Genomic DNA, 23748 nt, shown 5'->3' with positions numbered 1-23748 from the left:
CACATTAATTCGTTCTGTTTTGACAAGAAACATAACCCCCTTTAGAAAACTGCATCAGCATCAGGCCAGCAGAATCAATTAGGAAATGATGCCCTCTGCTGGCCGGCTGTAAAACCATTAGGTCGAATGTTGCCAATGCACACATATAAACAACTTTGGCATTGATTAACCTCATTGGAAAAGAAAACCTGTAACCATTTTTATATAGCATCATAAATAACTGTACATTTACAAAGAGTTCACACATTCTCAACTGCGAGTTAATACTGAACACAATATCACAATGTTTGATACAACCTTGTTTTAATAGAACATCTGTACAACCAAGAATGAAAAAAGAAACAAAAACAGCTAAAATTAAGAATGACTCACTTTTTCTCTTTAAAAAAATATTGTCTGCATTTTGCTCCTTGTTCACAAACCATTTTTTTTGTTGAAAATCCGAACGAAAAGTACTGACAAAAATTAAACATTGAAAGGCAATTACATTTCTTGGCAATATAAATATAGTGGTATGAACAAGGTTTTTCAAACATTTTGTTTAGGAAGAGCATTACTGAAAACAGTGAAAATCTGGCCAATGTCTGAGTCACCAATCTCAGTCATACAAAACCAGATTTTGTATGATGTTTTTTATTTTTATTTCAAATGATGATATTTTGATTTGATGTGCTCTTAATGTTAAATATGTACATTCCTAATGCCAGTAGTCTATAGGGCATCCCTATGGCATTTAGTTATAGGTGTAGTCCGAATAGTAGTCTGACCGACCACCCCCTCCCCTCCCAGGGGGATAACCCCAGTTACAGGATGGGCCCCCTCTCATGTGACCCCGACCCGGTCTAGATCTCATGGGATGTGGCGGTACTCCTCGACCCCTGAAACCACCACGCATCATATCAGGATGTCCCCCTCGGGGATTGTACATGCTATTGTTGTGTCCGCCTCGGCACAAGGCTCCCATTGCGGCTCCAGGGATGGGTAAGAGGCCTCTGCTGGCAGTGCCGCCCCTGGTGGGAGGGGCTTGACTGCCGCCCTGACTTTCAGAGGATGAGTTCACTGGAGTTCTGCTGCCTTGGCCGCATGAGGTTGAACTACCCAGTGCACCTCTTTTCTCTCCACCGGCCTCCTGCTGGACCACTTTAGAAGTCGCTGAAGTAGGGGCACCTTCTTCCTCTTGTCCACGAGCGGTTTCGCTCTCAGTGGCTCCCACCCATAAACCATCAGCAGGCCTTGCGGCCTCAGTTTGGGTGGAAGGTAGAGCACCGAATCCTGCCCCACTCTGTCCAGCCGCGTAACCCTGCTGGGCTCCTGGTGTAGGACCCCAGCCGAAAAGCGGTGGAACAGGGGGAATTGGAGTAAGGGCTGGAAAAAGAGTAGTATCTGGGTAGGAAGGAAAAGTGGTGTGAAGAGAGGATGAGGAAGAAGCAGTGGATGAGGAAGCAGACTCTACACCTATCTTAGCAGTTTGAGAGCCAGCAAGTCCTAACTGATTAGCAGTGCTTGCCGCTGCCGCCCCAGGCACTCCCACGCTGTCAGGAATGGGTAGGGACAGTCCAGGCGGCTGAAGAGAGGTGGCTGATTCTGGAATAGAAGGCACCTCCACTGAGCTAACTGGGGGCTGAGGGAGGGAAAGGAGAACGGTGAGTGGTTGAGCAACGGGTATGGTGGAGGTGTTTGTTGGAGGTTGGATCCCAGGAGGAGCAACAGCTTGGCTGTACTCTGATCCCCTGGAGGCCACGCTAACTGGAGACGAATATGCCGAGGACATATGGTATGCGGGAGAACCAGAGTAAGGGCTCCACTGTGCCGAGCTGGGACACAGGTAGCTCTGGTGGGGGTTCACACCGAAACTGGCCAGGGTGTCCTCTACATCAGGCCTAGATGTGCTCTCCTGACTGGCAGCTTTATATTGAGCGATGGCAGACTTCAGAGCTGCATAATCAGTGGAGAGAAAGCTCTGGGTAGGGTAGGCGGAGGGGTTTGGTGGTACAAGTGGATCGCTAATGGGGTCCACACAGGGTTGGTCAGGGAGGGGAGGACGAAATCCATCGGTCTGGGGTGGAGGGGGCTGAGGTGCCTGCGGTTCCTGAAGTTCATTTTCAGTCTGAATGGACATCTCTGTGATAATGGGCATGTCATCTTCAGAGTCTATAGACATGTCCTCCTCATCTCGAACCGCATCAGGCTCCACTGAGCAGTCAAAGAGAAGATAGTGTCAAAATTTAAATCTATAATTTCTTTCAGAATTTTGTCAGGAAAAGTAAAGGACTGCGTTTTTACCTGGTTCAGGTAGGGCAGCAACTGCTACTTCTTCCGGGACAGTGATCAAACTCTGGAAGTTGTTCATGATGTCATTCATACCAGCAACGATGACTCCACTACCGGAGAACTGGGAGAATGTTTCATCGTGCTTTTCTGTGTACGAACACAGCACCAAGAAACTTAAACTTAACAGACAACTCCACACACCAACATTCATATACACCAGAACTTCAACTAGACCTGTTCCACGTACCTGTGAGGAAAATGAGGTGTCGAAGCTGTGTGTGCTGAGCTTGCAGCTTGACCAGACAGTCCAAATCAGGAGCCTGCCTAGATGGAGTGTCACACTCGTGATAAGGCAGAAACTCCACCAGGTGTTTCTTCTGGTAGGTCGTCAGCAGGTTCAACAGATCCAGGGCCTCAGTATTTAACCTGTGAAAGGGAGGATGTGTGAGATATTGGAGACTAGGAGTCTGTCAGGATTGGCAAAACACATTAATCCATTTGTCTCTAACCTGCTGAGCTCTTTAAGTTTCTTCTGAGTCTTACAGTGCACCTTCCACTTCCAAGGTGAGCCCTGTTCCTCCAGGAACTTGAGAAATGCCTGTAGCTTCTCTGTAAACATAAACGTCAATGTGCAAAGTCTCAATCTTTTCTTGCATATTGTAACAATTTGAATTAAAAAAAATACATTTGAACAAAATGTAGGGTGGGAGTTGGTTCTGGACATCAGTTCATCGAATAAAGGCAGCACTGAATGCAAGAATTGAATTGCAAGAAAAGGGTGGTTTAAAGCAGATAAACATCTCCAGAGAGGTCTGCCATTTCATCGGAAGATCAAGCTACTGTGTTTTGTTTGAAAATTATCCATTTAAAACATAAAAAAAAGATACATGCATAGATGAATCATTCTCAATAAAATCATTAAGATGCATTTAGAAACTACAGTGAATTTCTATTTCATGCAGTCTTTAACAATACACGTTCACACTTGAAGAGGGAGATCTTTTCAACAAGCTGGTGCCTGAAGATTTTGTAAACCCCTCTACAATCTACCTTTAGCTCTCACCTAGTGTTATACTGTCAGGGTTGAGAACGAGCTCATCTGACACAATGAGTCCTCCAGACACGAAAAGCTCATTGTATGTGCGATTTTTCACATCATCCAGGCTGTCCACTCCAGCAAAGTAAACTGTGGGCAATTTCTTCAGAGACACCAGTGCTGGAATCTAAATGGAGAATAGAGGGAACAGTGCCTTAAAACAGATGCTTCTCAGTTTGCTTCGAACAACTAATTAACTAGTTAAAAAAACATAAGTTTAAAGTGGTGAGTTATTAAGTACCTTATGTACATGAGCGGCTATATCCTCATTCTGAATAATGATCATGAACTTCTGCTGACTTTTACTCTCCAGGTAATTCTGAGGGTTGCAATCAATATTGCCAAGGCTGCGTAAATACTCCTGTAAAACCAAACAAATGAGGTTAAAGATAAGGTGTTTCAAAGGTTGCTCAAATGTATCAGGCCACACTGAATATTCTGAAACATTATACTTTCAGACCTTGATCTCAGTGCAGAGTTCGCTCTCCTCATCTCCTCTTTGAATGTAAAACTTTACTGCATTTTTCTGCATGATCTCCATCAGTGTGCACAAAACATCAGGCTTGATTTGCCCAAGAACGCTGCCTCCCACAGTGCTTGAGGTTCCTGCATGAGTAGGCTCTGAGGTAATCTCTGGGACTGAAGCAACTGGAGGTTGACTGGCACTTCCAGCTAATGGGGAGCACATAGGATTTTCCACAACATCTGTACTCTTGTGATCAGCTGATTTTTCTGCTGAAAACAGGTGGACCTCTTTGACAGTGCCGAGGCGATTCTTGCCTGAAGGAGGAGGTTTAAGGGTAGCTTGCGGCTTGCTCGACAAAGCCTGAGACTTAGGCACTGGAGATGATGTTTTAGTGTGAGGATGAGCAGGAGGTGAGGGCAGCGTGGGTTGGGCAGGAGCTGGCATGGCAGGAGTGGGCGGAGCAGGTAGCAAGGGGGCAGGCACTGGGGCAACAGCAGGTGGTGACACAACAGCCACGGGTTGTACAGATGCCCTGGGAGCCCGGATCAAATGGTTCATCTTTTCACAGAGTGTGTTAACGTGGCTCTGCACAGGCATTGATGAGACATATTTGGATACAAAAGGTGAGAATGCCGAGCTTGACCATTTAGCCTGATCCTCACATCGCGGCAAAGGAGGCTGATGGTTGTAAATTATATGTTGGTCCTCCATCAGTTTCTGGATCCCCGTGCAGAGGTTCTGGAACTCACTGTTGAGGATAGTGTCTACTACTTTCTGTGTAGAGTGTACCAGCTTCTCCCCTCCACTCGAACAAGGTTCACCAACACCCTCTAAAGCTAAAAACAGAATATGTATATTAGTTTGGTCAATTTATTATTTCAATTATACATGTACAAGTACTGTACAAGTGTTTGAGAGTTTTGCAAGACGTGACTCTAAAAGAATGCATATTTAAAATCAAATTTTTAAACGCACATTACATTAACTATAATGATAACTTTGATTAGATTATGTTATACACTACTGTTTAAAAGTTTGGGTTATTTCTAAAGAAATGATTGCTTTTATTCAGCAACGAAGTATTAAATTGATCAAAAGTGACGGTAAAGACATTTATAATGTTACAAAAGATTTCTGTTTAAAATAAATGCATTCTATTCATCAAAAAGTTTGATGTTTTTACAAAAATATTAAGCAGAACAACTGTTTAACGTTGATAATAATAATTAATTCTTCTTGAGAATAATTAGTGTATTAGAATGATTTCTGAAGGAAATATTTTTCCATTACAGGAATGAATTATATTTTAAAACACATTATACTAGAAAAGGGTTATTATAAATCATAAAAATATTTCACAATGTTACGGTTTTACTGTGTTTTATTTAAAAAATGTAGTCTTTCAGAAACATTTAAAAAATGTTACCACCCCAAACTTTTGAACAGTAGTGGATATTAATAAGAAGTCTGTGTTATATTTAAAGTTAATAATAAGAATTAAAAAAAAGAAAAGTTTGCATTGCAAGCATGCAGATGAGGCCAGACCTCTGGTGGACGTTCTCCAGAGATGGTGGCTCTGATGTGAGGCTTCTGCTTGACGGGAGGGCTGCTGCTCCAGACTGGACGAGGGACTGTACACATCCATACTGCTCCTGCTGCAGGCCATCTGCTCCTAAACACACATACTACAGGTTAGCAAAAACAACGATTGAGTGTAGCATTAGATATATCATGAGGAACAGTCCACACCTCCAAGTAATCCTGGTTAACCTGCTCCTCATCAGCACGCTTGCCACGCAGGTCAAGATCACAGTGGGCGGCTGAGTCACTGGGGTCGTGTCTCTCTGCGCTTTTGGGGAGCATCGCAGGCTGGCTGCTGGCAGTGGTAGAGTTTTGGGCCATCCTGTTGAGCGTGCTGAGGAAGAGTTTAAGCAAGGCATGTGTGTCCTGGAGGGTGGGACTCTGAGTCATGCGCTCCCGCAGGTCTGTGTCACACAGCCCCATGCTGTCCATCACCACTAAGAGAAAGGGAAAACAGATGTCAACAAGGATCTCATGTCTCTGAGCAACTGCAGTCACACTCTATTGTGCGAGTAGACACAGCACCTACTCTCTTATTAGGGACAAATAAAAACTTAGCTTCTGAATATTAGTGATGTACAGGAACTTCCTATGCTTTTCACCTTTACTTAGAGCACTAAATAAAAGATCAGTATTCATATGTGACCCTGGACCACAAAACCAGTCTTAAGTCGCTGGGGTATATTTGTAGCATTAGCCAAAAATACAGTGTATGGGTCAAACTTATTGATTTTTTTTTATGCCAAAAATCATTAGGACATTAAGTAAAGATCATGTTCCATGAAGATATTTTGTAAATTTCCTACCGTAAATATATCAAAACTTAATTTTTGATTAGTAATATGCATTGCTAAGAACTTAATTTGAACAACTGTAAAGGTTGTCCACATGAAAAGATTTTCTCAATATTTAGATTTTTTTGCACCCTCAGATTCCAGATTTTCAAATAGTTGTATCTCAGCCAAATATTGTCCTATCCTAACAAACTAAACCAAAGGTTATTTATTCAGCTTTCAGGTGATGTATAAATCTCAATTTCGAAAAATTTACTCTTATGACTGGTTTTGTGGTCCAGGGTCACATATGCAGATTCATATGCAGGTCTAGAAACAATTTTTTCTAAAGCTGTATTATGCTTTTTCGTTCATAATCACTTGAAAAATGTAAAAAAAAATAAAAAAAAACATTTGAAAGTAAGACATAACAATGACATCTTTGTTATGAAAGAAAATTATTTTTTCAAATAATATAATAAATTAAAAAACATTTTTATAAAAAATATGAATTTAATTCAAAATAAAATTTTAAAGCAGAGCCTTAATGAGACTATATTTTCAGATTTTAAAAAAATTTTCCAGTCCTTTCCAGATTTCACATACAGGGTTTCCAGAATCATGTTGTACATTCCTTTACATTAGTTGGGCGCAGACTCACCTCTTCCTGGCTCTCCATTCAGCAGACCCGTCCTAAGGTACTTGCTCACACCCCCAGGACCTTCCCTCTCCAGCCTCCTCTTCAGGCCAGCAGGGTCCCAGTCCTCTTCTCTTTCAGACCCGCTCCCCTCCTCCTTGCCCAAAGTCCGCTTATGTAACTGTATCAGCTTTAGCAATTTCTCCATCTTTTCTTTGTCATACTCTCCCTGTGACCTCTGAGCGCCGCCATTAGACTGAGAAACCCCAATCGTGCTGCTACCCGGTGCCTGTCTATCTGACCCTCCCCAGTCTGAGACAGGACTGTACTCTTCTGCGCCTGCTGGGGGAGACACTGCCCCCTGTTGGCTGTCCATCAGACCCTGCTGCAGCGCTTCCACAGGCAGCTGGAACTGTACCGGACCAAATATGTAAGAGTTCAGTGCCACATCCATATTTTTAGGACGAGGTGCCTGGTGTTGGTTAGTCCGGTCATCCAAACTGTGCCGGTACTCTACTATGTGGAAAGGCCGTATGACACCTTGCTCTTTCTGGTTGAGGTAGTCCAGCACCTGGTGTTTCAGTCCCGCCGCGAGCTCTTTGGGTGGATTGGCACGCAGCTTGTAGAGGCCATGATGCAGGGCGGGTATAAAATTATCTAGCTGATGGCTGATTGGGTCTTTAGGCTCTAATGGAACAAGAAGGTCCTCATCTACTCCAGAGTTCTTCAAAACTAAAAAGCAAAAGAAGATATCAGTGAAAGTAAGTAAGTGAAGAGTAAATACAAAGAAACTTCAATAAATAAACATAAAAGAGACACTTACTCAACTTTGAGGTGATTCTTTGCTCTTGAAATACAAAAAGCGCCTGCAAAACCCTGTCATTTCTTCCTCGCCGCTCTTTAAAGAAACAAAAAACAGATGGTCTCTGTTATTCCATGCAAGAATCACACTGTCAGTGTCACATATGTGGTTAAAAGCTGCGCAAAAACCTACCAGTGGTAGTGTGCAACTGAGAAGACGAAAGGAGGAAGAGAAATCCTTTGTCTATCAATGGCTTCACCAAAACCTAGTGTGAAGAGTTTAATTATAGCATGACTATAATAAAACACGGGCAGTTTAAATTCTGCATATCAGATCAGTGACACAGATTCTATCAACAGACTGAAGACGTGGTATACAGGGGAGAGGGTTGGCAGTGACGCCCTGCTAGAGTTAAGCTGTGGACATTAATTCAATAAAGCGTACAGTGGGCTGTGAATGAGCTCACCATTCTTTCTCTTTCAAGCCGGTGCATCAGTCCCGACAGACTGTTTTCCTGTTTACTCCTTCCCATGACCTCATACAGGCTGCAGTACATCCCGCACTTAAATGCTGAAAAATACCACAACACATTATCATGTCAATACCGATTCATCAAATGTTGTGCTGAAAAGCATCACTGGTACTCATCCTACCCTCTCGTGACCCACTGTACGCTTCCCAAGACAGCAGAATGGGCGGGATCTTTCTCTTTACTTGATCGAGATGCATAGCCGTATTAATGTCAAGCTTGTCTGGGCTGAAAAAGAAAAAAACAACAGCAATTTAAAAACAATGCACAAAATATTTGTTAAACTTTATTAGCGAAAGAAAGGAGACTCACAGTTTAAGTGGTAGGTGAGGGAGACTTGAAGACCGCATGTAAACTTGATAGACCTCTTCTCCCTTATTCACCAGCGAGCCACTCCAAAGCGTATATCTTCGCCGAACTAAAGCAACAAATGAAGTAATAACACAATAAGTTGAATAAAATACCAATCTGATCATTTTATTAGACTGCTATGAAGAAAAAAAACAAGTCATACCTCTTTGCCCTTCATATAACGTGCTGTTTAATCTACTAAAAGAGGAAACAAACCGTTCACAATTTAAATAAAACCACAACAGATTGTAATACACTTTCTATGCACGTCATCAGTGATCTTGTTCATACCTGTGTGTGGCTGTGGCTGACTCTTTGCCTTTGTACTGAAAAGACACAACCGCATATGGCAACACATGCCTGGGCCTTGACTTTAGCTCCTCAAATGCAAATTCATAGAAGTATTGCTGGAATAAAACACAGGGAAATAACAGGTCATCTATCTGTACAAATAATGCAAAACAAAATACTGAAAAATAAATGAAACACTTACCTGAGTGTGCTCAAAGGCCCTATAGGACAATAATGAGGTCACTTTGCTGGCATTTTTGAAAACATGGCTGTCATATTTAAGGGTCGGCTCAAGATTGTTTTTGGGCATGTTGTCAAATATTGTCTTCACTTTACCCTGCAGAATAAGACAAAAGGTCACTACTGTTTTTGAAACCATTGTGACATTATGTGTTATAAATACAAAGCACTACCTCAAAGTCAGATTTGATGTGTAAATGTTAGACTCCGTCAATAACTTACCTTCATGGTTTTAAATATTATTATGTCTCCAGCAGCACCCACTTCAAATGGATTCATTTGTAACAAATCTGAGTATTTTGATAGGTAAACCCCTAAAAAAATAGAAAAAGCAGCAATCAAGGATATGAGAGTTACTTGGGGCGACATTCCTGAGAGCCACAAAAAGCCTTGGGGTAATCCCAAGAAATTTGTTGAGTCTCTGCACAGAGCATTCTATGTTTACTAAGATTAAATATTTTGCAGAAACTATTTCATTTCACCAGTTAAAGCAACCCTAGTCACATTCACAAGATGCTAGTTTTGTGAAAACGCACAGCAGCTGCTTCACTAAACTATACAAAGATAATCATGAATCAGAAATTAGCTGATCACTCAGCCAAGAACAAAATGAACATTGTTACTTCCAAAACCTCAAACATGCTCTGAAAATAGAAAGTAGTAATAGGGGTGACCAATATAAAAAACAGATGTTACTTTACAAAATGTTTATCCACGCAAACATGAATGTCTGTAGCGAGTTTGGGTCATTAACATTTTTTTGGCCTAGCGATCACAAGAAATTGTGGAGCAGCGGTCTTTTTGGCCCTGACCAATTCAACTACTCCAAACCACAAGATCAAGTGACCATAGTCCTCCCTGGAATCCCCTCCCAGGCAAATGATTACAGCCAAACAGATATAAACAGACTCTTCAGAATCACTCACCTTTGACAGGGCTTCCCAGATTGTTGATCCGCGAATGTCCAACAGAAAGACCCTTTTCGCAGATCCAGTGAGCCTGGTAAAGTCGAGCAGATATTGCCATTTAAAACCTTTTCAAATCGCTGGCTTACAGAATTATTAATCTCACATTTCCATTTACATGTTACACTGTATGTCCTGATAAATAATTAGACAAGACGATGAGACATTGCATCATCTAGCTGTTAAATTTCAGAGAGGGAGCCACAGTCTCAAAGATGTATAATATACTGCTATATTTGATTCGAAGTACTGATAAAAGTGTAATTACTGTGGCAGTTATGTAGTAAATACGTTATAAACTTTTCAATAACTCAGTATAAACATGTATAAGTATAAAGTTCAATAACTTTTCAATAACTGTCGATATAAAAGGGATAATTCACTCAAAAATTAATATTTTGTCATCATTTACTCACCCTCATGTTGTTTCAAAACTGTATGAATTTTATTCTTCTGTTGAACACAAAAGAAAATATTCTGAAGAATGTTTGTATGCAACAGTTGCTGGTCGCCATTCACTTCCAAAGAATGGAAAAAATACTGTTGGAAGTCAATGGCTACCAGCAACTGTTTGGTTACCCACATTCTTCAAAATATCTTTTTTTGTGTTCCACTGACACAGGTTTGGAACAACATGAGGGTGAGTAAATGACAGAATTTTTTTAATGAACTATGCCTCTAAGGTTTTAAAAACTTACGGATCAGACATTGTGTCACTTGAAGCAAAACTAACACAGCCTCACCTTATTCCTCTCAGGCAGCAGAAAAGCATAGGATTCTGCGAGTTCTGCCTCTGTCCTGCCATTCTGCTTCAGTTCCCTTTTCTTCTCGATGAACTATGAAAAAGACATATATCATGATACCATATCATTATTTGATTCACTGAAAACAGCCCTCAAGTGGCCCGAGGACATTTTCAGTCATCTAGTCTTTTACAAGCAAGCAAGCAAAAATGCTGTTCATCAGCATCAACTAATTAACTTCACTCAGCGCTCACCTCTTTCTCCAAGAGCTCGTTGTGAATGAGAGATGCTTTGGTGTAGGTGAAAGTACCACGGGAGGTGGCGTCCAAGTAGAACGTGGACAGAAGCTTCACAACTTCCTCAAACTCTCTGGATTCTGGAGACAAGTGTTGAAGGAGACCTGAAGGACAACACACATGAAGGACAGAGCTCAATAGACATCAATGCATTCAAATAAGAAACTGTCAAGCGCATAAGGGGGAAAATGGTGTTGTTTTATTTTAATTCAAATGCATAGTTGAGTCATACATAACCTGACAGACACTTTGCAAAATGCGATACATCTTGCAGTTCAGTGCATTAAATGGGTTTTTCAATACCTGACGGTGTTATGCTGAAATGTACATAAAATAATCCTGCCAAAATGAGACACAAAAAAATAACATTTCACAATAATTACTAAAAATTAGATAAAACAAATCAGAAAAATTATTGATTTTGATTATATTGAAAAGTTAATCAGTTTGAAAAGAAAACAATTGATTATATTGAAAAGTTCATATAATCAATTAGCAAAACCATCGAATATTTTAGAACTTGCATTAATCGGTCAATTAACGCCCATGATAGCCAAACAAATTGGCTTTGTCGATTGACTAATAAAAACATTTAAAAAACGACATAAACTGGAGTTTAAAGTGCTGTTTAGAAAACAATTTAGGGTCTTACTCGACGCCAGTAAATGCCAAAGTGAACGCTGTAATGCACAACTACTACAAACATCTCCCAGTTTAGCACACTTTCGATTTCATTCAAGCAGCGTTCTTCTGTTTACAAGATTTAATAAAGATTTGGCGCTGTGCGTCCTAATAAGGCTGGTTGTACAGGACTGACAGGTGTTTCTAACCGTCGTGCGTAAAGACTGACGGGAGAAATGCAGTGGTCAACGGAATCACACTGCTGCCATTGATGAGGAGGGAAGAGTGTGTCATGTGGGGTGGCAGCACTGTATGGCGTGGGAGGAGGAGTGTGGAGCCAGCTAGCAAAGACATCGGCCTCCGTGAGGTTTACAAAAGTGGGACAAAAATGCACCGTGTCTTCGAGGTTTGCGTTAAACGACTCGCGCGGGCGCGTGAAAGGAACCGGATCCTCACGTGCTGCTCGAGAGCGCACGACTTTATTTCCTGCAGCTCTGAGCAGTGTACTAACTTAACTAAAAATTCATTAAATACCAGTAGCGCAAACCTTTCGGTGCGTTATATAGATCCCCTGTTTACTTATCAATACAGCTCGATTAATTTGACCCGAAGCGGTAAGCAGCGAGCTTTTAGCGAACTTGCAGGCTGTGAAACAGAAACAGTGCATTTCGGGAATGGCCGTAACATAGTAGTGGTAGCAATGGGACACACAACCTTTCCGCTCCTTGATTTTCCTCGGAATCTGAAAATTCCTCCTTGGCAGCTCTTCGGCCGACCGCGGTAGTGTCGAAGGCGAACCGCCGCAGTTTTTTAGGTCCGACAGCCCTGCCTTCCGTCGCTCAGAAGCATCTTGTTCAGACATTTGCTCGTCTTCACATCCAGCTTGATCGCCATTTTGCTTGGATGTGGCCGTGCTAGAGGCTGACAACAATTGTTTCTTGCTATCGCCATCCTCCAAGGTTAGGCCGCCGGCTTTGCTGCTCTCCTTGTCGATTTTTCTCTCCTGGCTGAAATTGCTAGCCATTTTTCGGACCAGCGGTCACCTCGTCAGCTGGCGATGAAGTTGGTTTCAGTGCCGCTTCACGGAGTAATTCTCCTTCTCAACCAGCCTCCGCCATTATGCCTGTGACGTATGCCTTCCCCACCACTGCAAAACTCTGGCGTCACTCTGTTTACATTCACGCAGCCTGACGCCCCCCAGCGGCGCTGCTGTGAACTGCGCAGCGTCTAGACGTCATGACGGTGAGCTCTGATCGCTGGCGCGTGAGAGCAAGTTTACAGAGAATCGGTGCCAAGAACGAATCAATCAACATTATCAACAATAGCTCCTTCGGGAAAGTCACTCTTCCTCACACCCAGAATCATCACGAGCCCTTTGTGCTCAACTAGGTCATTTCACGAATTTCGTGCAATGATCACGAGTTCGAAACATGAATGAAAAAGATTGATACATAGATTACATAATAAACACGCATTATTCAAATCACATATTCTCACAACTCCCCCCCCCCCAAAATAGTTTTGTTTCAAGTTTTGAATTAGCCAGAATCCTAAACCATGTCTTTCCACATTTAAATGGATAGTTTACCCAAAAAAGTTAAGTCAAAAAAGTTAGTCACCCTCAAGTTGTTCCAAACCTGTATGAGTTTCTTTCTTCTGTTGAACAAACACAAAAAAAGATAGTTTGATGAATGTGCTGCTGGTAGCCACTGAATCACAGATTTTCAACACTGTGTATCTTATTTTTTTTAAACACAAATGAATATTTCACAAGGCTTTTTTAATAAAAAGTATACATTTATAAAGTTTTGTTATAGCAGCTTCTCTTGTACAGATTTATCAATCGGGTTTTACTCTTCAGGCATACTTCCTCTGCTGTAAATATCATACTCTTTGAAGCGAATATAGTCTTTGAGACTGGCAGGCAGAGGCAGGAAACTGATAAAAACTGGAGCCCTCAGACGCAAGCGACCCAAACAGTCACGGATCTTCAGTCTGCAGAGATGCTTCAGGCTTCGAGCATTTTCTGATGAGCAGAGAACATAAATAAATACATTCTGGAATGTGCTGCATTTTAATTTAAGTACATGATCACTTACGACAAGTATAACACTGCACATTTAGGAATTATACAATCTGTCTACTGAGAATTTTTAAGTTAACGTTTGTCTGGATCTAACTAAAGATAAACGTGAACAGAATAAAGAACATGCTCTCAAGATGTGACTAGAGACTTACCTTGTATCTTACATATTTCCGGCCACTGTTTTTGTTCAACCAGAACACTCTTCAGTTTGGAGCAGAGAGTCACATGATCAACATAATCCAACATGATTCTCACTACTTGGGCTGAGATGTGCTTGAGCCAGTACACAGTGATCACCTCACAGAACTGCACAAAAAATGAGTTTAGACTTACAGCAGGTACCTTAAAGAAACAGTTCACCCAAAAATGAAACTTCTGTCATCATTGATTCCCCCTCATGTTGCTCCAAACCTGTTTGCCTTTCTTTCATCACAAAAGAAGAAATTCTTTAAAATGTCAGTTTTTTTAAGTCAGTGGGATTTTTGTTTAGACCTAAATGTTCTTCAAAATATGTGCTTTTGTATTTTGTAGACAAAGTTATACACTATCATTCAAAAGTGTTTTTAATGCTTTTGAAAGAAGTCTCTTGTGCTCTCCAAGGCTGCATTTATTTGATCAAAAATACAGTAAAACAGTAATATTGCGGAATATTATTACAATTCTGTAATATATTTTAAAATGTAATTTATTCCTGTGACGCAAATCTGAATTTTCAGCAGCCATTACTCCAATCTTTACTGTCACATGATCCTTCAGAAATCATTCTGATATTCTGATTTTGTGCTCAAGACACATTTCTTATCATTATCAATGTTGAAAACAGTTGTGCTGCTTAATATTTTTGTAGAAACCATGATACGTTTTTTTCAGGATACTTTGATCAATAGAAAGAACAGAAGAACAGCATTTATTTGAAACAGAAATCTTTTGTAACATTATAAGAGTTTTTACTGTCATTTTTGATCAATTTAATGTGTCTTTGCTGAATAGACTGTAAATAACACATTTAGTCTGGAATAACACATTAAGGTGAGTGAATTTTCATTTTCATTTTCGGGTACATTAGTCCTTTAACAAGATCAGATCATACCTCTTGACACTGAAAAGTGAGCAGTAACTGGTCTTACCACAACATCTTTGATGACAGAAGCGCTCCAGCCCTCATAATCCACGGGCACATGTGAGGCCTGTCCATATGGGCAGTCAAAGCAGCGCTGCACATCATAGCCATTATTGAGCAGCATACACAGCATCACCTCATCCTTAAGTGCGTACTGAAGGGCAGAAGGGAAGTGGGTGGTGTTGACACGGGAGTAGTAGTTCACATTGGCACCGTAGCGGAGCAGAGTGTTGATTAGCTCGTAGTTGCCCAGTCGCATGGCCACCTGCAGGCAGTTGACAGGGTCTTGATTGGGCATGGCCCCGGCCTCCAGAAGCAGCCTCGCTGACTGCACGTCATTATTCGACACAGTGAAGAACAGCGCTGACCTGCGTTCATCCTCATAGTTCCTGCGCACTCTGGGGTGTAGCATGACGTTTGGGTCAAACCTGGAGCTCAGGAGCAGATCCAGACACTGAGAGTGACCGCCTGCAGCGGCGGAGTGTAACGGGCTCATGCCGCTCTCTTTGATCACCTCTTTCTTAGTCACAGGGATCAGCTGCTCCAGCACTCTATGAAAGACACAAACAGAGGTTTTTTGAGGGTAAAGACTACATTGATTAACCCACCAGCAGGGTGGTACTCACAGCAGATGTCCGCGGTAGGCTGCACGGTGGATGGGGAGATGGCCGGTGTGGGTGGGCACGTTGGGATCGGCTCCATACTCCAGCAGCAGTGAAATGATATCGGGGTTTCCAGAAGCCGCAGCGTCGAATAAAACTGAGGCTGAACCAAGAGAATGAGGCTTGGACCACACACTGGCCCCTGAAGATGAGCGGGTCATTAAATGTTATGACAAGTGATCAATGCCAAACAGACCATTATAGACAGATATAGATTAGATAGATATATAGATAGACAGACAGATAGATAGATTGCAAAATCACCTTTCTGAAGCAGAATCTCTACAACGTTAAAATGTCCAGCTTGAGCTGCAAGTCCTAAAGAAGTATGTTCACAGATGTCAATGACATTTGGGTCAGCGCCAGATTGTAGGAGTAGGTATACAAAGTTATCCAAGCCAAGCACGGATGCTTCATGCAGAGCGGTTCTTTGAAGACTTCCTTTTTGGTCCACTGTGGCATTGAAGCGTAGCAGCAGCAGAGCCAGGTCATACTGGTCATTCTTTATGGCTGGAAAAAAAGGCAATTCATGTATTCAGGCCAATACTGATAAGATAATTATTTTTAAAATAATTAAATAATAATTAAATAATACATTTAAAATAAATGTAAAATTTAAAATAAAATTATACATTTTTAAATAATTCTAATATCAATTTAAATTAACATTTGAAGTCATCCTAAGGCCACCATGACCCCTGACCCCTGGTTGAGAACTTCAGAGAATTTAGGCATCAACTGCAAATGTATATTGAGATTTGCATTTAACAGTGTTATTAAATGATTAAGTTTCTTGTCTTGGGTGCTAAACTTCACCAAATGCTAAAGGAACACAATTTAGACTGAAGCGCAATACGTTTTTTCATTTACATAATTCATTTATCATGAATTAAAATAACAATGCACTTCTATCTTTGTCCAAAAAAAAAAAAAAAGTCTTGCAGTTCTAATCTTAAATGAGGAATGTGGGCTTCGCTTACTAAGCATTCTGTATGCTAAAAATAGCACTGCGTTCCACACCTGCAACCAATGCAGAATCATCCTCCTCATTTTTACAGTCAGGGTCACAACCGTTCTGCAGCAGGAATGTGGCATTCTCTCGGAGACCGTGGACAACGGCGAGAAACAGCGGAGTCTCCCCTCTCAGAGTACGGCATTGTCCTGACCCCTGAAGAGATGCTGAATGAGGAATTCTCATTAAGGAATGATTTAACATGTTTTGGGGGTTTAGATATGTAACTATTATGGAAGCTTATTTCCGCAGAGAAATAAAAATATAAAAAAGTAACTGCGACTTATATCTCACAATTCAGAATTTTTCACAATTTTGAGTTAATATTTCGCAAAATTGACAATTATAAACCCTGAATTCTGAGTTTACATCTGGCAATTCTTACTTTTTTCTCTCAAAATTCTGAGTTCACATCTCAAAATTCGGACTTTTTTTCTTGGAATTCTGATTTGTTTTTTCTCTAAACTCTTAAGACATCTCACAATTCAGAATTTTTTTCTTGTAATTATAAGTTTACCTCTCGCAATTCTGACTTTTTCCCTCGTCATTCTGACCGAGTGTACATCTCGCAATTCTAACTTTATTTCATCTCACTTTTTTCTGCCACAGAATGAAAAATAAAAATAGGTAATTGCGAAATTTTAACCCCACCATACAGTACAATTCTCCCTTTTTTCCTCGCAGTTGTGAATTATAAGCTCAACATCTCGCTCGCAATTCTGACTTTTTTTCTGAGAAAATAAGCTTCCATGAACTATAGATACTGTAGGCTATCTCTTCGACCTGCATAAGTGATCTCCAGAATGCTCCTCTTGTGTTGCACCGCTGCCTCATGCAAAGGAATCCAGCCCTTGCTGTCTGCATTAGACAAAGCCTCCTTACGCTGCACCAGGACCTTCAGAGCATCTTCATTACCTGACACCACACATGCGGTGAGCATCACGAAGACTCCAGATCCTCTACACTACAGCACTTACTAAAAACGCTGATGGACATTTTTGGAGGATTTAGCTCTTACCAGCTTGTATAGCAGTGAAAATTTCCTCGTGGTCGATGCAGTCTAATGGATCACTGAGGGACATCAAAACAAAATGTTAGATCATAAGACACACGCTATTAGTGCATTAATATAAGTGGGGATTTAGCTGTACCTGGTAGCTGAATCAGCATGTTTACTGTACTCCAATAGACTCTGTTCAAGCATGTACTGAGTGGCCTCATCTTCATCATCATCCCAGTCATCCTCCGCAGCCTCATACACTTCCTCCATATTTCACTAATAAACTCTAATTTGGCAACCAGAACCACAAGATTTACCAGCAAATGGCATTTTCTGTCTTTACAATGTGAAAAACGTGACATTAGTTATCAGTATCTTTATCCACATTCATATCCTGTAGTTAAGAACCCTTAACTACAGGATATTGATGTTTACAAAGATACTGATAAAATCACTTTTTTTCCACATTTCACATTTTAGGATTTGCCAACCTAGCATAGGATTACAATAAACATACTAGTCTAATGTAGGAAAACATAGTGGATCATGTATATTATGACTAGCATCATGCTAGTTTGACTCCTTAAGTCAATGTTATAAGTTTTTTTTTTTCTGCGACAGACTGTATTGTATATGCATACAAGCTGCTTTCCAATAGCCAAAGCTGAAAATATCTGCTGATCTAGTTTCTACTGAGCTGGCTTGAATTACAAAAGGATGTAACCAACACTCAAACTGTATATGTTGCATTAAAATGTCAAATTCATGAATGTAAAAAGAGCCTAACATCATAATTAGAAGCTTTGGTAACTTCATCCTTTAAATGACTGTCTAATTACTTTAAGAATGTTTTGTAAACATGCAACACATCCCATGCAATCTATTTCTGCAGAGATTTTCCAGCAGGAATAATCGGTTTACACATGCTTAATTCAAAGGCAATGTTTCTTCTACCTGAGGCAACGGGAAATGTTGAAAACAGTCATGGCAGTTGTATCTGTGCCGTGTTTTTGGTCGCTTTACACTCTTAAAACTATTTATATCTCTGCATGGTTAAAAATACATGCTCATGGGGCCTGGGCCAGCCAACCAACACCTGGCTTTGACCCACTGCGTGACAGTCAGCCTTGCAATTCGACCCCACCAGACAGCTGACCTGAGAGTTAACGTTCTTAGCATTTGTGTTCTTAGGAACACTTGCAATGAGCCACACTTTCTCTTGTATTCAGATGTCTGTTTGAATTAAACGGTAACCACACGTCTTTAAATTCACAGTTTCACATTCTCAGAAAAACAGGAAGCTGTGCATTGATTAAATAAAGCTATCCCAGCTGAGACACACATTAACACTCAGATGTATGATTTAATAAATCACACAGAAAAAAAAACAAAAGAATATTCCTTTGTACTTAAAAGCAAGAATATAATATATTCTCAATCTTTTTTTTGTTGTGATGTACAATAATGTAGGCAAATTTGTTGCTAAGCAAAAAATGTGCCCTTTTGAGCAACAAAAATAGCTAAGAACATATAAATGACACACAAAAATATATAACAATCTCACCCTGAGTAGAAAGTGTTATAATAAATATAAGAGACTGTATAATGAGGACTGAAATAATGTTTTATGTGTATAGCAGGTTTCTCTACTGATTTATTTATTTTTTTACAAACAAAAACACTACAACAAATATAGTAATGTTACTTAACTGAAAGTGCTCTGTAGATCAACTACTATACTGAAAAATATTTTTCACCTGTCCGGATCTCCTGTAAAAAAAATCAAATGAAATATTCTGGAGGTACTTGATGCTTCACCACTATCATCACCCATGCTGAATTGATCATCCGTTGTCATAAATAAAAAACCCAATGACATTTAAAGAGAACAGTCATAGAATTATGATGGTGTTTGTCAAAAGATTTTAAAAATCAATTGCAGAGATATTATTTTTAATGGAAACAGTGAAAAATAAGCAGTAAATAAAGTGCTGGTTCAGACGTCAGAGGGGTTTGGTGTCAATCATCTAGCTGACAGAGTAAAGCCACCCCTCTCTTGATCCAGTGCTGAGGACGCTTGCTGGTAAGGAGCATCATGCTGATGACAAAGTTGGTTGAATGGCCAGTGGTGGACAGTGTTCCTTTACGCTCACTGGTCTTGTAGAGGGGACACACATAGATGCTCTGGGGCTGATCCATGCTCCTCTTGTCCGCTAAAGACAGGTTTGGAGAGGTTGCTGAGCAAAGTAACTACAAACGCATGATATATGAACATAAATTATAATCATGACATAACATTACTTGGTTTGATCCAGATGATAGGGACTGCATCAAATAACACTTTGGGATACTGTTCGGCCAACACGCCACTGCAAGGAAGAACATAATTAATGAAAAAAATTATAGCTTAGAAATTATTATATTATTTCCAGTGTCTTCCTGCCCTGGAAGGCATTCTTGCCTTTTTCTATCCCACCGAGCTCCATCCAGGAAAAGGCCATGAATGTAGACTCCATCTTCAGGAGATGAGTCGGAGGTGTCAAATGGAAGAACCTAAAGTAATAAAGAACAATTTGTAGCTCTCAAATCATCTCTTTTTTTATCTGATAAAAGTACTCTCAGCCGTAGAACAGCTGCAGCAGAGGATACCTCATAATTAAAGCCAAGCAGGTCAATAGGGATGGAGTATTTCCTAGCGTAATTCTGCAAGGCACCTGTTATGAAAGCCTGAGTGAAGAAAAACCCAGACAACCAGAATACATGGGGCTTCTGCGTGTCATACCACTCCTAGAAAAAGAAAATGACACAGAGTGACACTAATTAATTAAAGGAATTAATAAAAAAATAAACTATATTGTCATCTATTCCTGTAGAGCTGAATCTTCAGTCACATGATCCTTCAGAAATCATTCTAATATGCTGATTTGGTGTTCAAGTTGTGCTGCTTAATATTTTTGTGGAAACTGTGATGCAGTTTTTCAGAATTCTTTGATGAATACAAAGTTCAAAAGAACAGCATTTATTTAAAATATTAATCTTTTTGTAACATTTTTGATTAATGCATCCTTGCTGCATAAAAAACAACCGACATATTTTGAGATATTAAAAGAAGAAACTTCTGCACTATTTCTGTCACTAATCAAACGTTAGCAAATTTGTGACACAAATGTAAATTTTCGCTCAAATTTTTAATAAAAATGTTAATCATAACATGCATCGAAAATATGTAACAGTATTACATTTAAAAAATGCAAAACAAAAATTTTCACTAGCTGTCTGATACTTTTAGACCCCATCGTCTGTGCATGATCACTGACCTGCAAAAATCTGAGTCTGGCTAAGAAGTCATTGACATAGCTGCCCAATGGCTTGAGACTAGGATAGGAGCATTTGGCCCACTTTTCTGGCACTTTCCCCACCAGCAGACTGCCAGCTATAGCCTCTAGCTCTGCATCCATCACCACCAGCCCCTTAATGGCCTTTATCAGGTTCTGCAGACTCACACGTATAGTGCTGCTCAAACTAAAAGAGTAAAGTACACAGAGATTACAGAATAAACACCATATGTGGAATTGTTTCTGTAGACATTTTGGATCTAAAATGAGCTCTGAGGACTCACTTGTTGTACCGCTGCATCTCCTGCACGAGCACCGTATTCATGCTCTCCTCATAACACACAGGAAACTTGACAAGGGCAGACTCAATGTCAAAGTTACCTGGAAGCTGCATGGCCAAAATCAGAATGTCAATAAATAACTGGCATATACTGTATACAAACACCTTTTTATCCCAATAACTACTTATAATCGTACTTTAGACAGGATGTCATTTGCAATGTCCAGTAGAGTGGTATCCCCGCCAGAGCCGCCCCCTCCCTTTGAGCCCCCACCCTGGGTCAAGATGAGGGAATCAAATAGTAGTTTTGTCTGTTGAAGGTCTTTGGAGATGTCCACGTTCTCATGCATGCCAAACACCTCTGGATGCTGGGTAGAAGGTAGGTTCTGTGGAGCATATGCAGTGTATTTTATTGAGTTTTGAATTTAAAACGAGGTCAGCAGCTACTGTATCATAAAGTCGTACCCTGATAAACTCCACATAGTCTTCATAGATGTACTTTGGAGGTGCGTGATAATTGCCACTGGGGGAGAAGGAGTAGCGTGGGTGCTCGATAATGTCTTTATTGTAGAAGTCAGCGAGGACTGTCATGAGTAGGCGGCGGTCCCAGTCATCTGTTACACGTCCTCCGTAGTTACACTCTCCAGTCAGATACGTGATGGCCTCAAAGGGAACCTCCTCGTACTCGTTCACAAAGAGCTGAGGAACAAAAAGAGAGAAAGACAATCAAATTATTCATACTGTTTTTCCAATCTTGGGCTAACAGATTTAAACTTTTTAATTTTGCTATATTATGGTCACATTTAATCTGTCAGGGATACTTCTTTCATGTCTTCATCATTTATTTTTGCTACTTTTAATATGACTTTTGCACTGTACAGATTTTATTGTTTAACCCTTGTCCATCAAAAAAGAAATAAATAAATGTAATTTTTTAACACTGTGATGATATGAGCAAAGAGTGAAATAAGCGTAGACAATTACAATATGTTTTTTTGTGAAAATTATTTACACTACCGTTCAAAAGTTTGGGGTCAGTAAGGTTTTCTTTAAAAGAAATTAATACTTTTATTCAGCAAGGAATGAAATTGATAAAAAGTGACAGTAAAGGCATGTATTATTAAAATGAATGCTGTTCTTTTGAACAAATGCTGTGCTTCTGCATCACAGTTCCACAAATATTAAGCAGCACAACCATTTTCAACATTGATAATAATAAGAAATGTTTCTTGAGCAACAAAAATTTGGTGTACAGTGAAAAGCTTAGAATATGAAAAATTATTTAATTTTAATATGAGACATTATTTAATTGTATTTACAATGCTAGTAGTTATGAAATTAGCCTTAGATGGATCAATAAGTCTGCCATTTTATTAATTTTAAAATTTAATTTGCAATTAACTACAATACACCATGTAGTGCAAAAGACACTGCGGTGAAAATTCAAGCACTTTACCTGCAGTTGTCTGATACTAATGCGCAGATCTGACTCGTTAAATCCATAAGGAATGTTCCATCCCAGTGGCCCAAACTTTTTTCTCTCCTGGACAAGAGCATGGAAGAAGCAAACTCCATACAGGAGCTTCTCCCAGACCTATAAAACAGCAGTCAGTAATAAAATACTATTATATCTGAAACATGATGAAGATTCAACATAAGACTGCAGACAGTCCCTCTACTCACTAGCTCTTTGTTAGGACAGGCTGCAAAGAACTCAAGGTCAGAGATGGGATCTGACAGATACGACTGCAACATGTTTAACCTCAAGCCAGTGGGAGGCTCATTGGTCATCAAAAAAAAAAAAAAAAAAAAATCACAAACATAAAGAGGATAAAGACAATTCTTTATTAAGGGATGTACAATATAAGTGTCCCATGGGTACCATTGGTGATGGGTAGCTGGTGAGCCAAAGACGGAAGTTTGGATGGCATGTGTCAGGGCTGAGGTCCTCACAGATCTTCTCCAAAGTGGACATCCAGGACACAGCCAGGTGGCAGTTCTGTAAGCACACCCAGGTGCCCTCCTTCATGGCAGAGCGGATCATCTTCACTGCTATGGGACCCTGGCCTTGTCCCAGAGAGATAGATTTAAACTGGGAGCCACCCATGCTCTTATCATTGGCAAATTTAAGCAGACCTAAAAAAAAAATAGGGGAAAACAGTGTTTCTATGTAGTATTTGACTTGTATCTTTAACAGGTTTTAAGTGTTCCCCTGCCATTATATTAGGTCAAGTTAATTTTATTTTATTTTATTTTTTTATATAGCGCCAGATCACAACAGACGTCATTTAAGGTTACCTAAGACTATTTAAACATGTTGTGCTTATGAATGCAATGACCAATCAGAGGTGTTCAGATGAGTCATCGCTAAAAAGACATGTTTTCTTCACTCGCTCGCTGACTGAATACCTTTCTGGCGAATTCTCTCGTCAGAAACAACAAAGTGCAAATGTGTGTACGAATCTGTAAGATATTAATTTCATAGTGTAAACAGCTTCAGTGATTTTAATGGGAGTTTATGAAAGTGCTTGAACTAGATTGTCAGTGAAAATGTTCTTTGATAATGTAAATGTTCTTTGCTCTCTTTCTGT

The 23748-nt window shown here is 40.1% G+C and overlaps 3 protein-coding genes across 5 annotated transcripts in view; all 3 read right to left on the bottom strand.

Annotated features, from left to right (window-relative positions):
* Positions 1-186: 186 nt before the first annotated feature.
* On the bottom strand, positions 187-12838 carry tasorb (transcription activation suppressor b). Of its 3 annotated transcripts, none has more exons than XM_016549190.1 (23): positions 12377-12838; positions 11000-11145; positions 10746-10838; positions 9964-10036; positions 9260-9351; positions 9000-9134; positions 8798-8913; positions 8670-8704; positions 8468-8573; positions 8280-8383; positions 8093-8196; positions 7819-7891; positions 7648-7722; positions 6849-7556; positions 5604-5851; positions 5379-5505; positions 3828-4669; positions 3609-3728; positions 3335-3494; positions 2781-2880; positions 2519-2697; positions 2284-2418; positions 187-2193 (listed from the first exon to the last, which is right to left on the bottom strand). In XM_016549190.1, exons 1-23 carry the CDS (start codon positions 12684-12686, stop codon positions 734-736), a joined length of 5541 nt encoding a protein of 1846 aa, XP_016404676.1. In that variant the 5' UTR covers positions 12687-12838; the 3' UTR covers positions 187-733. The 3 variants fall into 3 exon arrangements, with proteins under 3 accessions (XP_016404676.1, XP_016404674.1, XP_016404675.1); XM_016549188.1 differs by having other exon boundaries at positions 5583-5851; positions 12377-12837; XM_016549189.1 differs by having other exon boundaries at positions 3828-4663; positions 5583-5851; positions 12377-12837.
* A 646-nt stretch (positions 12839-13484) lies between these two features.
* Positions 13485-18562, bottom strand: asb14b (ankyrin repeat and SOCS box containing 14b). Its single transcript, XM_016549308.1, has 10 exons — positions 18497-18562; positions 17694-17828; positions 17561-17613; positions 17326-17457; positions 16551-16709; positions 15795-16040; positions 15495-15672; positions 14876-15419; positions 13901-14054; positions 13485-13688 (listed from the first exon to the last, which is right to left on the bottom strand). Exons 2-10 carry the CDS (start codon positions 17810-17812, stop codon positions 13513-13515), a joined length of 1761 nt encoding a protein of 586 aa, XP_016404794.1. The 5' UTR covers positions 17813-17828; positions 18497-18562; the 3' UTR covers positions 13485-13512.
* A 745-nt stretch (positions 18563-19307) lies between these two features.
* Positions 19308-23748, bottom strand: part of dnah12 (dynein, axonemal, heavy chain 12) — a 28670-nt gene continuing 24229 nt past the window's right edge. Inside the window, exons 64-74 of the mRNA XM_016549187.1 lie at positions 23005-23293; positions 22841-22949; positions 22614-22751; positions 21623-21856; positions 21355-21543; positions 21162-21265; positions 20860-21064; positions 20192-20329; positions 20004-20095; positions 19844-19911; positions 19308-19755 (exon numbers count right to left, since the gene is read on the bottom strand). Of these exons, the coding sequence (XP_016404673.1) occupies positions 19562-19755; positions 19844-19911; positions 20004-20095; positions 20192-20329; positions 20860-21064; positions 21162-21265; positions 21355-21543; positions 21623-21856; positions 22614-22751; positions 22841-22949; positions 23005-23293 (1760 nt within the window). The 3' untranslated portion in view covers positions 19308-19561. The remainder of the gene's footprint in view (positions 19756-19843; positions 19912-20003; positions 20096-20191; positions 20330-20859; positions 21065-21161; positions 21266-21354; positions 21544-21622; positions 21857-22613; positions 22752-22840; positions 22950-23004; positions 23294-23748) is intronic.

Source organism: Sinocyclocheilus rhinocerous, unplaced genomic scaffold (genome assembly GCF_001515625.1).
Source record: "Sinocyclocheilus rhinocerous isolate Xijiao unplaced genomic scaffold, SAMN03320098_v1.1 scaffold72, whole genome shotgun sequence".
Taxonomy (NCBI): Eukaryota; Metazoa; Chordata; class Actinopteri; order Cypriniformes; family Cyprinidae; genus Sinocyclocheilus; species Sinocyclocheilus rhinocerous.
This window is presented reverse-complemented; position numbering and strand designations above follow the sequence as displayed.